Consider the following 14868-nt stretch of genomic DNA (forward strand, 5'->3'; position numbering starts at 1 on the left):
CAAAGAAAAACACCTAATATTCCAATATCAATGTATTACACATATATTTAATCAATATAAAAAAAAATTAGCCTATGACTTACTTGATTTTCTTTAATATAAAATCAATCATTATTTATAAAAGTATTTAGTTTTACCAAATAAAAATTCACTTTCTAGGTCAAAACAAAAAGAAGTTGATCAAATATGATCATTTTACATTTCGTAATAGGTAATTGGTAATGTTGATCTGGGTAGTTGAATAATATCAATTGACACCAATTTGAACAACAATTATGTCTAACAAAAATTGTTCAATATTAATTTACAAATCAGTGAAGACTGAAGAGCATCAAGTAATCCCAAAGAAGATTGCGTACAGATGAACCTTTTATATGTGACTCAAAAATTTGGTAATACTCATTTCAAGAGAAATCAATGCCTCAAATGTTACAACTTACAAGATCAACTATTCTGCAAGCAGAAAAGGATTAAGTTAATTCTCTAGATTTCTAGTTCCAATTAACCACTAAAAGGCTTAGGCATGCAATTGTTAGTAGGTCTTGCAATATAAGCTTCACACAAACTTGCACTCTCTTCTCCTTCCTAATGGTCCTTTTAGGGAAGTGGAAAAAGAGAAACAATACCCTTCAAACCTGGAGTTCGATATTTTGTATGATACAGACAGGGATTATGAGCAGGCAGGCCAATTTTTGTCGAAAAGATCCATGTTCCTTAAATTTCCATGGATAAACACTTTGGGATTTTTAACCTGAAGAGGAAGGGCCAGAATTAAAGACAATTAATTTTGGAAAAGTAATAAGGCATTCAATGTTTGAGTTGGTTGCAAGTTGCAACTACAGACCAGTAAAACAGGTGGAAAGCCCGGATTCAAGTGAATTCTTGAGAATCCATCTTCAGTAAATAGACACTTGAATCCATTGATCACAGGATGTTCACTGTTAAAGATCAAAGAATATGAGATCAGACATTCGCAAAATTCCTGGTAATATGACAGTGCACTTACATGTCACATGACAAAACTTTCCCCTACCAGAACTTAAGACACTAATTTCCAAACAGGAGCATGGTTACACATACAAGCAAATATACATGACTAAAGTATAATAACGACAATAAAGTATTTTCCAAATATATCGGTGCATTAAATAAATCAAACACCACCATTGTGTTCTACCGTTGACCAGGTTAATGGAGAAAAAGTTTAAACCTAAACCTTTCTTAATTGTTTCATTCATACTTCATAGTCTCTTTGCCTCTTTCTGCCTTTGGTATTGGGCTATCCCCTATTTGTTGTACTCATTTTATGGCTTTAGATTTTTGCTCTCTATGATCAAATAACCTAATTATACCATCTTTTGCATATGGTGTATATTCATCCATCACGACATTCTCATCTCTAAGACATTAAGCTTTTACTACCTAAACTTAAGGTCAGTTTGGATTGACTTTTGAAAAAAATACTTATTTTTTTTATCTTTTTTAAGAGGATTTAAAAAAAAATAAACTTTCACATTTAGACAGACTTTAAAAAAAAATCAAATATTAAAAACGTCTTATACTTCTGTTTTTTTTTAAGTAATGCATTGTTAGCTTTTAAAAAAGCAAATAATTTGCTTTTTTTTTAACAAAAGTACTTTTTTAAAAAGACATATCTAAATGTGTTTAAAATTTAATAAAAGTACTTTATTTTTGAAAAAAAAATACTTTTTTCAATCAAATAAGCCAATCCAAACCAACGCAATACAACTTTACAAGTTTACAGCTGAACATATCCAAGTGTCCAATGTGCATATATGCACACACAGCACAGTATCCCTACCAATAGATACTCTACCGGGGTAATTGGCTTTATGAACTTTACCAATTTCATTACCATGCACTTATTCACTAGACAATTCTGACGCTTTCAATCAACAGTGTGCAGGTATTTCTTACCATAAATAAAGAATGTGTGAAACAATTTATATGCTTGTCAAGCAAAATATGGAAAACAAAACTCACTTTATAAGAAAAGTGAAATTCCTTTGCGCAAGTTCTTGCATGCTTATTTCTTCCTCTTTAGAATACCTACATCAGAGAATAATAAATAAAGTTCAGAATAAGAAAAGCAACATATTCTGATTGTTGCCAAAAAAACCAGTGATTAAATATATGAGAAGTATACTAGTAACTTTTTTTCCTTTTAATAATTCATTTATTTGTTTGTTTAGTTTCTAATTCACTGCATAGGCATCATAGACCATGTAGAAGAAGAATGTAGAGACTCCGGAATTTTACAATTATGATTAACTAACTCACTCCGGAATTTCTGTGGGAAGCTACGTACACTACGGGTAATATGGGGAATAAGTTAGTTACTGATCTATCCTAGCTGGCAAAGGCGGTTACACTGCCTCAGTTCTACTCTAGTTAGGGTTACAGTAACTTACCGCTCCTCCTAACTTACTCTATTATCCATAGTCATCCTTGGAGTTAAAGAATGTTCACATCCAATTTGAGTATATCCCCTTGCCTGGGTAGTCCAAGATCCATATTAACTTTTAGGTGGACCATTATATAGGAGCCTGAGACTCCTCTTTTGGTGTAGCCTTTCCTTACCTTTATCATTTATCTTCTCTCTACAATACTTCTATCCAAAATGAGAAATCCTGATGGTAGCTTCTCGGAACAAAATTTTAGATGGGAAATGAATTTGAATTGTAGTAAATGAAGAGAGGGTAGGTGAATGGGGAGACATTGATGGGATTTGATTGATGGATGGAGAGGTGGTAAGTGTACGGGGAAGTGGGGGATAAATGTGGATGGAATAGTGGGTAAGGGAGGAGAGAAAGAAGGTGGTTGACTGGTCAAAATGGGTGGGGGTTGGGGTTTTAACCATGGGTTAAACTCCCTCCTTCAAATTCGAAACTGGGTGCTGGCGCTAAACGCCTGCCAGTTATGGAAATTTTTTTTTTTTTTGGGCAAGGGACGAACCATGTGTCTCATCTGGCGTTTAGCGCCCTTGGTGGGGTTAAAAAGGGTTCTTCATGGGCGTTAAACACCAACCTGGGAGGGCGTTTAGCGCCAGGAAGGGAGCTTGTGAACCTAACGTTAAATGCCAGAAGGATTACAGCAACTAGCGTTTAACGCCCATAAAGGACCCCATTTTCACCCCTCTATGGGTGTTAAACGCCAGCTGGGCGTCGCTACACATGGCTCGTCCAAAAAAAAACATTGGCGTATCACGCCACAAAGGGGATGCAGTCTTCCCCATTTGGGCGCTAAACGCCAGCAATGGGGCGTTCAAGTTACACTTATCTTTTTCCCAACCATTTTCATATCATATCCCCCACAATCAAAGTTCACTCCCCCTTTCACCCATTCCCCAGGACCAAACCTTCACCCCTATAAATACCATTCTCCTCTTCTCTTTTCACCACACCTCTCCTCCTTCCTTTCTATTTCCCTCTTGTAACCGATCTCCTCTCCTTTCTCACCTTCTTGTCTTTTTCTTTGCTCAAGGACGAAAAAAAGCTCTAAGTTTGGTGTTGAGGGGCGCCACACTTTTCACTTTCTTCACATTCCTTATGGCACCAAAAGTTGGAGAATCCTCTTCAAGGAAGAGGAAGGAAAAGACTCCCTCCACACTTCCACATGAGGCCAACCGGTTTTACACTAAGGTTCATGAGGAGCACTATTATAAGATTGTCAGAAAAAAGAAAGTGATACTGGAGGTAAAGTTCGACTTGAAGCTAGACGAGTATCCAGAGGTTCAGGAACAGATCCGAAGCAAGGGTTCGGAAGTTCTGTGACTGATGTTGGAATTCTGAAGGTCAGAGAGTTCTATACAAATTTGTGGATGACTGACAAGCATAAGAATGCACATCCCGAGTTCAAGACTTGTCGCACTGTGGTCCGGGGGATGACCCTACAGTTCGGTATGGAGAGAGTGAGGGAGATACTTCAGCTCCTACACTAGAAGGGTCAGAGCTGATTAGAGATTGGATCAAGTCCTCAAGGATATATGCTTACCCGGAGCACAGAGCATAGTGGAGGAAGGATGCCAAGGGCCAGCCATACCAGCTGAGAAGGCACAATCTGAAGCCAGTTGCTAGAGGATGGCTGGAGTTCATTCAGCGCTCCATCCTCCCCACTAGTAACTGGTCCGAGGTTACTGTGGACCGAGTCGTGATGATTCACTGCATCATGCTCGGTAATGAGGTGGAAGTTCACTGTGTGATCCCTCTGGAGATAAATAGCATAACAGCAAACACCTTTACCTCTTCTAGATTAGCCTTCCCCCACCTCATCTCCCACTTATGTGAGGCTGCCAATGTCCAGATTGATAGAGACATTCTTATTGCAGTTTGATCGACCGATCACTAGGAGGGGAATGCAGTATGCTCGGGAATCGGGACAAGCACCACCTCAGGAACCGATTCTCCCTCCGCACGAGTACTGGACTCAGCTGGCGGTATCCATTGGACAGCTGATATCTACTATGGATCAGCTGAAACAGGAGCAAAGAGCCAATCTACCATCCTCTACAAGCTAACGGAGGAGCAGAGAGTCAGGGACGTGAGGTGGAAAAGCTGATAGATTGGCTCTTTGCTCCTGTTTCAGCTGATCCATAGTAGATATCAGCTGTCCAATAGATACCGCCAGCTGAGTCGCGGAGGGAGATATTGTCCCTGAGGCGATTCAGGCTGCTCCTGCTGAGGAGGGGGAATTGGCTCCGGGGAATTGGCTCCTGAGGTGGTGCTTGTCCCGGTTCCCGAACATACTCCATACCTTTCCTAGTGATCGGTCTATCAACTGCAATAAGAATGTCTCTATCAATCTGGACATTGGCAGCCTCACATATGCGGGAGATGAGGTGGGAGAAGGCTAATCTAGAAGAGGTGGAAAACTTTGTTGCTATGCTGTATATCACCAGAGGGATCACACGGTGAACTTCCACCTCATTACCGAGCATGATACAGTGAATCATCACGGCTCGGTCCACAGTAACCTCGGACCGGTTACTAGTGGGGAGGATGGAGCACTGAATGAACTCCAGTCATCCTCTAGCAACTGGCTTCAGATCGTGCCTCCTCAGTTGGTATGGCTGGTCCTTGGCATTCTTCCTCCACTGTGCTCCGGGTAGGTATATATCCTTGAGGACTTGATCCAGTCTCTAATCAGCTCTGACCCTCCTAGTGTAGGAGTGAGGGTCATCTCTGGATGGAGGCAGCTGAAGTATCTTCCTCACTCTCTCTATACCGAACTGCAGGGTCTTCCCTCGGACCATGGTGCGCCAAATCTTGAACTCGAGATGTGCATTTTTATGTTTTTCAGTTATCCACGAATTTGTATAGAACTCTCTGACCTTCAGAACTCCAACCTCAGTCATAGGGTTGGTCAGAACTTCCCAACCCCTGCTTCTAATCTGTTCCTGAACCTCTGGATACTCGTTTGGCTTTAAGTCGAACTTTATCTCCGGTATCACTTTCTTTTTGTTGACAATCTTATAATAGTGCTCGTCATGAACCTTAGTGTAAAACGGTTGGCCTCATGTGAAATTGTGGAGGGAGCCTTTTCCTTCCTCTTCCTTGAAGAGGATTCTCCAACTTTTGGTGCCATAGGAAATGTGAAGAAAGTGAAAAGCGGAGCACCCCTGGACACCAATCTTAAAGCTTTTGCTCATCCTTGAGCAAAGAAAAAGACAAGGCAAGAAAAGAGGGGAGATTTCGGTTACAAGAGGGGAAAAGAAAGGAAGGAGGAGAGGTGTGATGAAAAGAGAAGAGGGGAATGGTATTTATAGGGGTGAAAGTCTGGTCCTGGGGAAAGGGTGAAAAGGAGACTGAATTTTGATTGTGGGAGATACGATATGAGAAGATATGATGAGGATTTGATGAGATATGATATGAAAATGGTTGGGAAAAAGATAAGTTGAACTTGAACGGTTAGTGCCCAAATGGTGAAGACTGCATCCCCTTTGTGGCGTGAACGCCCAGCTGGCGTTCAGCACCCATAGAGGGGTGAAAATGGGGTCCTTCATGGGCGACCTGGCGTTTAACGCTAGTTGTTATCCTGGCGTTTAACGCCAAGTTCACAGGCGCCCTTTCTGGCGCTAAACGCCCTCCCTGGTAATTTTCTTAAATAATTGTTGCCATGATATTTTTTTTTCAAAGATAATTATATTCAGCTACTTTTTCTACCTTACGAGAAAAGCACAAAAAGAACCCCCCACCCCACCTTAAGAGAAAAGCTCAACGGACAGCAAAATTTACTGTTTTTGGCTAGTACTTTTAGCCATTAGCCCAATTCCTTTAGTCTAGCAACCTAATAACATATTTTTAGTCCACACTTTTAAACATTGCTAGCTAACTGCTAACCAAAAATAATAAATTCTGCTGGCCCTCTAGCATTCCTTTTTTCTTTTTTGTTTTTAAACTTTCATCATTTTTATTTTTTTAAAAATTTGAAAAGTGCCATTGTTTTACAACTACTCACACAAGTGAGCCCTAGCTATACGTGATCTTTTTTCCTACTACCCCCTGCCCCTGAATATAGTCAAAGGGAGAGCAGCTGTGGGAGAAATCCCTTGTTAATGCAAATGAGTTTTTCTGTCAAACACAGGTTGGCTTGCATCCATGCAGGAGCTAACCAGCTGCATTTTACATACTTCTATACATATACTACATAAGCAAGAAGAAAAGTATACCTCCAAGGGAAATCACTTTCACAAAAGCGAGATATTCCATTCATGGCTGAAAATGTATCAATGTGAACCCACTGTTCATGTGTATTGTTATGAAAACCTGCAATGTTAAAAAAAAAAAAAAGATTCTGACAAAGTGAGATGGAGCAATATAAGTCTTTAATCTTCTTTTATGTAACTCTCCCATCCATACTTTAATCTTTTAAGCATCACAAGCCATGCTTATAGAATTGAGCTCAATGGCTATATATATATAAGGTGTACTTATTCATCAAAAAAGATCCAACAGATCGAAGACTTTTTAACAAATTGAAAGAAGTTGCCAAAGTTGATTATACAAAAAAGAAAGTTAGCTACAGAGAGCAGTTTGAACACATAGCAGTAAATGCAAGTAGATTCAATGTTTCAGGACTCAGAGACTCACCAATTGCATGCAATCTTTTTAAGGCATGACCACTAGGATAGTTCCAGTATGATGCCATGAAAGTTGTGATGGTGCCTCCTAGACTATAAAATAGAGAATAAGTAAATGAAAGAAGGATATATCCATCTCAGTGAAACCAAATTTCACCAAACCTACCTGATTAGAAACAACCCCAACATAATGATGAAAAGCAAGTTCCAGATCATCTTTCTCTTATTGTTGTAACTGAAATATGTTAGCACACCTATTAGTCAACAATAGTACCTAAATTCATAAACAAGTATGAAACCTAGAAAACAGACATACTAATTAGTTATTCTTTAATGAAGAAAACACTTGGCATTTAATATCCATTTAGATTGTAAAAATATTTCAACTCGAGCCTAAAAAATAGCTCAGGTCTCTTGGGCATTTCTTCATCCCCTTTCCTTTCCTTTCCCTTTATTTGTTCGAAGAGCACAAATATATTTTCAAGCACAAATGTTCAGCACATACCATATGTTTGACAAGAAAAATATACTAAAACATATAAGAAATACATTGACACTCTGGAAAGCTACTCTTAAAGTCTTCATTGACAATTCTTTCTTTTGCTTGTTTTTTAATGTTTTCTAAAAAGGATAAAATTATAAACAAAGATGCTGTCTGATCTCTGAAAATATAATAAGTAAAGGGACCTTACATTCTACTGGCTGCAACCGAAGCTGATAAGTTGAAAATTGGTACTGAACTTATAATAAAACGAAGCTCCTGCAGTATCCATCAAAATAATGCTGCATATTCAGTTGGAAGACAGGGACAAATAAGCCAGAGATTTCAAATGACTTACCTTGTGGGGAAGCTTAGAATAAAGCAAAATGAAGGCAAGAACTGGCAAAGTGAAAGATCGAACCCTTCTGTCTACAACGAGACCAAACTGCAGCGAAAAACAAATTGCTATTTTAGGAAGAAACATATCTTTTTTGCCTACCCCTATTCCTTTTATTTTTATGTTCTTGATATTTCTTTAATTGAAGCAAGAAAAGTCAAAGGTAGAAAAGTGATACATGCCATGGTTCATGTAAGTGCGCAATACTTGTACGACATTCAGATTTTTACCAATAGCTTATTACTATCAAAAGGACTTTCCATGCTTCTAGAAAATATGCAATTCCCTCAAAAACTTTAAAACACCATCTTTGACCCCTTAAATATTAGGTTGATATCAATTTAAGCCTTGGCAAACAGATTGAATAAATTTAATCCTTAAAAAATGGAGAGGGACATCAATTTTTTTTTTCAACTAATAATAGGACAATGAAATTAATTTAGTCCCTCAGTTATGAAGTTTGAAACCAATTTATTCCCTCATTAGAAAATAGCAAAGGGACTAAATTAATGTCTCTCTCCAAAAACAAATTTATGTAAATCTACTGTTTTAGTAGCTAAACTTGTGGTTTATTGCATAAAAAAATGAATAAACCATGGTGGACACTAGCTGATATTCAAAGGAATTTCAGATCCATGTAGGGTTGAGTTAGGCTTGTAACAACCAACGTAAAACTTTGTCGTATCTAAATGCATGACCACGACGCAATAACGTCTTTGGATTCATGTAGCCGACCCCGCTTAGTAGGAAAAGGCTATGTTAAGTAAGCATCCCCTTATGACCTAGCTATATCTTTCGTATCTTTGTGAGGATTGTATCATTTGAAGTGATGTACCCACAAAGAGTGATATATTAATTACAATCTCTATCTTCAGTTAAAACACACTAGATGCTTGAACAGACAGAAAACAAACAATGAGTAAAGCAAAAAAAGTTTTTAAAGCAAATAGACATCGAAATTCCTCTGTTTTAATCCATACTCCAAACATAAATCATAGAGAAATATTAAACTTAACATAGTAAATCAGACTAAACAAAGGGAAATGCCAGCTCTAGACTTCTAAGAGAATAGACATTTTGATTTAGAAAAGAATACCCAATTTGATATCAGAATTACAAAATACTAATCACCTCCTGGGAAGATACAAATCTATATATGAAGCAGCAACATGATAAGTTGATGAGGATATTTTGTAATGTGGGACCTACCAGTGAAAGTGGATATGCAGCAAGCAATGAACGAGGAAGTGCTGAGGTGAAGTACCAGTGGAAAGCATGCGTCTAACAAAATTATGGTGAAGGAAATCATAATTATCAAATATGAATGTTGTTAACAAGTTTTTTATGCATTACTAAAATAAAAATATTTATTAAATAAATAGAAAAGTTATATAACTAATTAATTAAAATGAATTATATTTCCTTAACAGTCGTAATAATAATATTTAATATAAATAAATATTGATAATTAATGAAAAAATAAACAAATAAGTACTTAACAACAAAGATAGAGTACTAATATAAACTGCAATTATATGAAGATGAAATCATTTCCAAAATTTTAATTAATAAATAAATATTTGAATTGTAATATGAAAGAATATGGCTATCCCTAGTTTAAACCAGTCAAACCACTTTTAGCCAAATTAACCTTACAAGAAAATTAGTTGAAAGATCATTCATTAATGTATGATCACCTAGCGTAACTCCTCATTATCCTTTAAGTGAGACATAGCTACAGAATTCAGAATTTCAGAAAAGGTAGAACATGAAAGAACCGGAACATAATCAGCCACACCATGCTTATAAATTATGAACAGGCATTTTCATAATTTACAGCGATGCAAGTAAAAGTAATAAGTTATTCAATATAAAGCCTTTGAATTAGGATACTCCCCATTCAGAACTCCTGTTTAGTACAGAGTTAAACCAGAAGACTTCAAATTCAGGCCACAATAACCTCTTCCACATGATTGAATCAACCAATATGGTTATACCTGTGAGGGGAACCCAAACCAAATTTTAATAATACCATCAATCCATCATTGACATGTCATTTATAAGTTTTACTTTTATTTAAATTGCAGATCACAAATACATATATATAAGAGAATAAGAAAAAAAGGTTTACTGACCTATGCAGAAGAAGGCCATCATAGTGCAACGTTTCAGAGCACCCCATAGTGAAATTTTTTTTGTCTTCCTTCAAGAGATGATTCTTATTAGACACAAGGCTTGATCATGGTACATAAGATGAGAACTGTAAGATCAAATTTGCAATTCTATAACAAGAAGATAAAAAAATGTGAAGCCCAGAAACAAGGATAAGAAAGGTCATTAAACAAAACAACTAATTTCAATTGCTAAAAATACAAGCATTATTTTCCAAAGAACCATGTTAAGTATATAAAAAACAAATAAGATCGATATTTTAATACGGTTGACCCAATACAATATTTTAAAAATCATCCGACAACTTTTATATGCTAGTATATAAGTAGCAAAGTAACAAAATTTTCAAATGCACCGAATATAAACCTCAAAATTTCAAATACTCAATAGATAATAAAATACTCGAAATAAATTAGTTTCATTATACATGGAAACACACTCTTTTATTCATCCTTAAGATATTGACATCAGAAGTCCCGTGTTGATAACAGTAAATACATGAAGAAGCAAACATACTGGCGTGATTGTTGATTGTTGAAGCATAAAATTACTCTAATACATATTTGGTATGTAAGAGGTTTACATTTTTCTTCTCATTTGTTTATATAGGATGCAGCATTGGGAAAAGAGAACAGATCGGGCATTCAACATCAAACAAATGCAGTCACAGCCAGACTCATTTTCTTTCTCTTTTTAATTCTATATACGTAAAAGTTGAACATTTATCCCAGAAACGAGAACAAGTAGGAGACAGCTTCATAAAACATCTTAACCTAAACCAAAGAATAGACTAAAATGAAGTTAATGAGAGTTCTGTACTGCAACTCAAAACCAAGTTATGGAGAGGAAATGAAACATACCAATAGGAATTGTAGCCCAAGGGGGCCTAGAAGTAACACTATGTCACATCTGAATACAGTTGTAGCAAAAATCTGACAATCAGAAAGTTCCAAGAGAATATTTCAGAATTAGCCAAAGCAAATCAGAAATCCTTGTGAGAGAACAGGAACACTATGCCACATGATATATTCTCATTAAAAGATAATAAATAAGAACAATATACTTGTTGATGCTATAAACCATCTGCTCTTGTTATCAGACAGTGTACAATTCAGATCACATCAGAATTTGAACTTTTCACTTTAAAGATGGTGATTTACCATACAAAGCAAGATTAATAACTATTTCTGGCATGAAATGTTTAAACAGCATTCCAGCATAACAAAACTATGCATATGAGGTCCAAGCAGAGATAGGAAATACATAGTAGCTTGATATTCAAAAAAAAAAATTCCTGAAGCACACATGGAACGGAAGTAAAACCATGTGACATACATACCAGAGAGTTCAGAGCTGCATAAAAGCGCCCCTCAAGCCAGTATCCATATGCCAAATTAACTGGGTAAAAAAAATCAGGAGAAAATTCACACCATACACTAGCACATAAGAAATTCCATAGCATAGATGTAAATGAACATCTCATGGAAAATGCCCAAAATGGAAGACAAAAAATACCCATATGTCATGAGAGATGTCATTGTTAAAGAAGCATCACAAGAAAACTCTACAATTCTGCTAAAGCCAAATATACCCAAAAAACAATGTGCTCTTTCAAGAAAGCATTGCATTTCCTTGCCACATAAAACCTTGAATATTGGTACCCAAAAAAAGGTTCCAAAATAGCAAAGGAGGCCATCTTCAATCCAAAAGCTTTATCCTAAAGAAGATGCAAGCCATCTCATCATGTACAAGGAGACAAGTTAGTCCCCAAGATATATATATGGACATGAAAATCAAGCACTAAAGCTTTATAAAGCTTTTTGTTCTAAAAACAAATTATTATTTCCTTGACCAAAATCAAAGAACTCTTTATGTAGAGTACTTGTATCTCTTTTAGTAAAAAGCAAGCAGGATACCAATGCAATGATTTCCTTCCATTTTGAAGTTCAATGTCCCATGGTGTTCTCAAATATCAAGCACTCAGCTATTATTAATCATTATAAAAGATTAAAATAATACACAAACATGCAAGAAAGAGCTAAGAAGTTACCTACAGCTAAGGCAAGAATGTTAGGAAGTGGACGAGTACAATAGAAAAGGAAGTGAAATTGAATGGCAGTTAGTATCACAAAGAAGGCTTCTACTTGATGCCCAAATTTACACCTTATCTGCACAACAAAGAAGATCATTTAGGGAACACATGCAACATAGTCTATATCTGAAAAGTGTTTAAAATCTCACTGTTCGGAGCACAGGCACAACGAACTCGGTAAGCCCAAGATAGGGAACAGATGGAGTATGCAATCCCAAACTCACCCTTAGAATGACATGCTAAACCACCATCTTTTTGAAATTTAAACTTTGATTGGATATGCAAGATATTGGAAAGTTGAAGGAACACTAGTTCATTAAGACATCAATTAATTTACTCACACTAAGAGTCCTTCATTACCACAGAGGTAGTAAAGAATATGATTAAATTTAAAAATTATAAATAAAGGAAAAAGAAAAAGATGTGAACATACCTTGTGACGGAAGAATCTTAGTGTATATAGGGTAATGCTCCCTAGGGCCATCCGAACTAGATATCATCAATAAGAAACATTAGCTTGCTTTGTTATAACGTGAGAAAAGAATATAGCCAAAGAAGCAATACAGCAGCTGATGTTAAGAAACATATTAAAGGGAAATGAAACGAAAAGGCATCCTATCAACTCTACTATACGCAAAAGCAATTATTCACTTAGTTGGAACTGTATTGATGTCCCCAAAATGTTCTCCAGCAACAGGACAATTATAAACTTAGTCATGGATTGTAAATTAATTTATATCTCTAGTCAAATCAATTGTTTACATGAATGTTGAACATTCACTAAAAAAATGCTCAAGGGGGAAAAAACAATAACGAAAATTGACACACTAAGGATAAACACTTTTACAATCCTATCTTAAACACATGCAAGGGAAACAAGGAGGTATTATTTTCAAGCATAGAACAGCTTGTTTGTTCACATCATTTCTTTCAATTTAAACCAAGCAAAGGAGGAAACGAAGGTAAAACATTGACAATTAAATAAAAGAAACTTAAAACAATAGGAAAAAAATTGCAATTTCTTTGTTATCTTCTATTTTTGGGTATACATGGGATGATGGGAAGAAACTTATTAGATAAAGCAGGAGCAAAAAATAAGAGCACTAATACACTAGAAGAAAAAGAATTGATGTACAAATATTGTCAAGTATGACAGAAATCTATCCACCTGTAACAAGGGCATAAAACTTTGGCAAGTGCAGCAAATTTACAACTAACACAAATGGAGCCGCAACGAGGGACACCAACAAAGCACCTACAAAATTTCCACAATTAGATAGATATACCATCACAAAAAGAGAGCCATCAAACTAGGGCAAACCATATAACATAATGAGAAGGGAGCTGTGGAACTAGCTGAATAAAATAATAAATAAATGCTTACCGATGAAAGTGCGAGGAACCACCCCGGGAAATTCCAGATGATCATACTATTGAAATAAACAAAAAAAAAATGGTAAATTATGTAAAAAATCCAACAAACTTCAAATGATTAAATCACATTGAGCTAGCAAGTTAGTAAACTTACATTGTCTAAGTGAAGCCGATGATAAAGAAAATCATGCATTGCCTTCACAAACAAAAATGAAAAAAAAAAACATCAACATGGTGATCTTCAATAAGAACGAATTTCCCTTAAAATGATCAAATCCAAAATAGTTTCTCTGTTTAAAAATTTTATTTAAAGACAACAAAAAAAAAAGAATTTAGAATTTAAAACGTAAACAAACTTCAAGCAATTGAGTTGGTGCCTAAAAGACACTGAATTCCGAATCCAGCGTGTCAAATTGAAAACAACGCATGTCACAAAAATAAATAATCGGAGAGAGAGACCTGAACGTTGAAACTTTCTTCGACCTTAGTGTAGGGAACCATGAAAACATAGAAAGCAGCGATTGATCCCAACAAGAAGTCATAACTGTAACGCTGTAGAAACGTCCCAGATTTTGAAGCCATTGTGTTTTGTGGTTTGAAGAGTGCAAACTGTAGAGTGTAGAGAACGATGGCGTGGTGTGTTCTGTGAAATGGGCTTCATGGACTTACCAATTACCATATGTTTCAACGGTCAAGTGGGCTTCATGGGCCTCTCCATTTTGGTACTAGTTTTAAAATTCCAAATATAACCTTGTGTACTCTGTAGCTGAGATATGGCAGTCGAGGAAAGAAACCATCGCCAATGAGCATTAACTCTCCTTTTCCATTTTAAATGTTTAGGGTTCAAATTTTAGAGAATACAATTAAAAAAAAAAAATACTAGAAAATTAGTAATTTTAATATTTTATAACTATTAATTAATTATTAATAATTTTTTTAATAGTATAAAATTATATCTAATGGTGAGAGATTATCCACTTTTATTTTAATAATTAAATACTAATTAGAAAATACAAAAGTTACTGATTTTTAGACTTTTTCTAAAAAAAAAGTGATAAAATATATGAAAAATATGTGAATATATTATGTACCTAAAATTAAAGATTGTGATAAAAAAAGAAACCATTCAATGCGACAACAATTATAAAATAATAAAATAAGAGATAATCATCTGTTGAATTTTTTATTTTTATTATATTTTTTATTTTATTAATTTTTTTATTTTGAAAGATCTTAATTCAATAATGGAATAT

The 14868-nt window shown here is 35.6% G+C and overlaps 1 protein-coding gene across 1 annotated transcript; it reads right to left on the reverse strand.

Annotated features, from left to right (window-relative positions):
* Window positions 1–226: 226 nt before the first annotated feature.
* Window positions 227–14248, reverse strand: LOC130951559 (dol-P-Man:Man(7)GlcNAc(2)-PP-Dol alpha-1,6-mannosyltransferase). The gene is made up of 19 exons (XM_057880241.1): window positions 14075–14248; window positions 13770–13811; window positions 13626–13671; window positions 13410–13496; window positions 12675–12730; window positions 12200–12317; window positions 11489–11547; window positions 11010–11081; window positions 10113–10176; window positions 9871–9974; window positions 9187–9258; window positions 7939–8025; window positions 7792–7859; window positions 7266–7334; window positions 7110–7192; window positions 6689–6785; window positions 2005–2070; window positions 845–938; window positions 227–751 (listed from the first exon to the last, which is right to left on the reverse strand). Exons 1-19 carry the CDS (start codon window positions 14195–14197, stop codon window positions 671–673), a joined length of 1488 nt encoding a protein of 495 aa, XP_057736224.1. The 5' UTR covers window positions 14198–14248; the 3' UTR covers window positions 227–670.
* Window positions 14249–14868: the final 620 nt, after the last annotated feature.

This window comes from Arachis stenosperma, chromosome 9 (assembly GCF_014773155.1).
Source record: "Arachis stenosperma cultivar V10309 chromosome 9, arast.V10309.gnm1.PFL2, whole genome shotgun sequence".
NCBI lineage: Eukaryota > Viridiplantae > Streptophyta > Magnoliopsida > Fabales > Fabaceae > Arachis > Arachis stenosperma.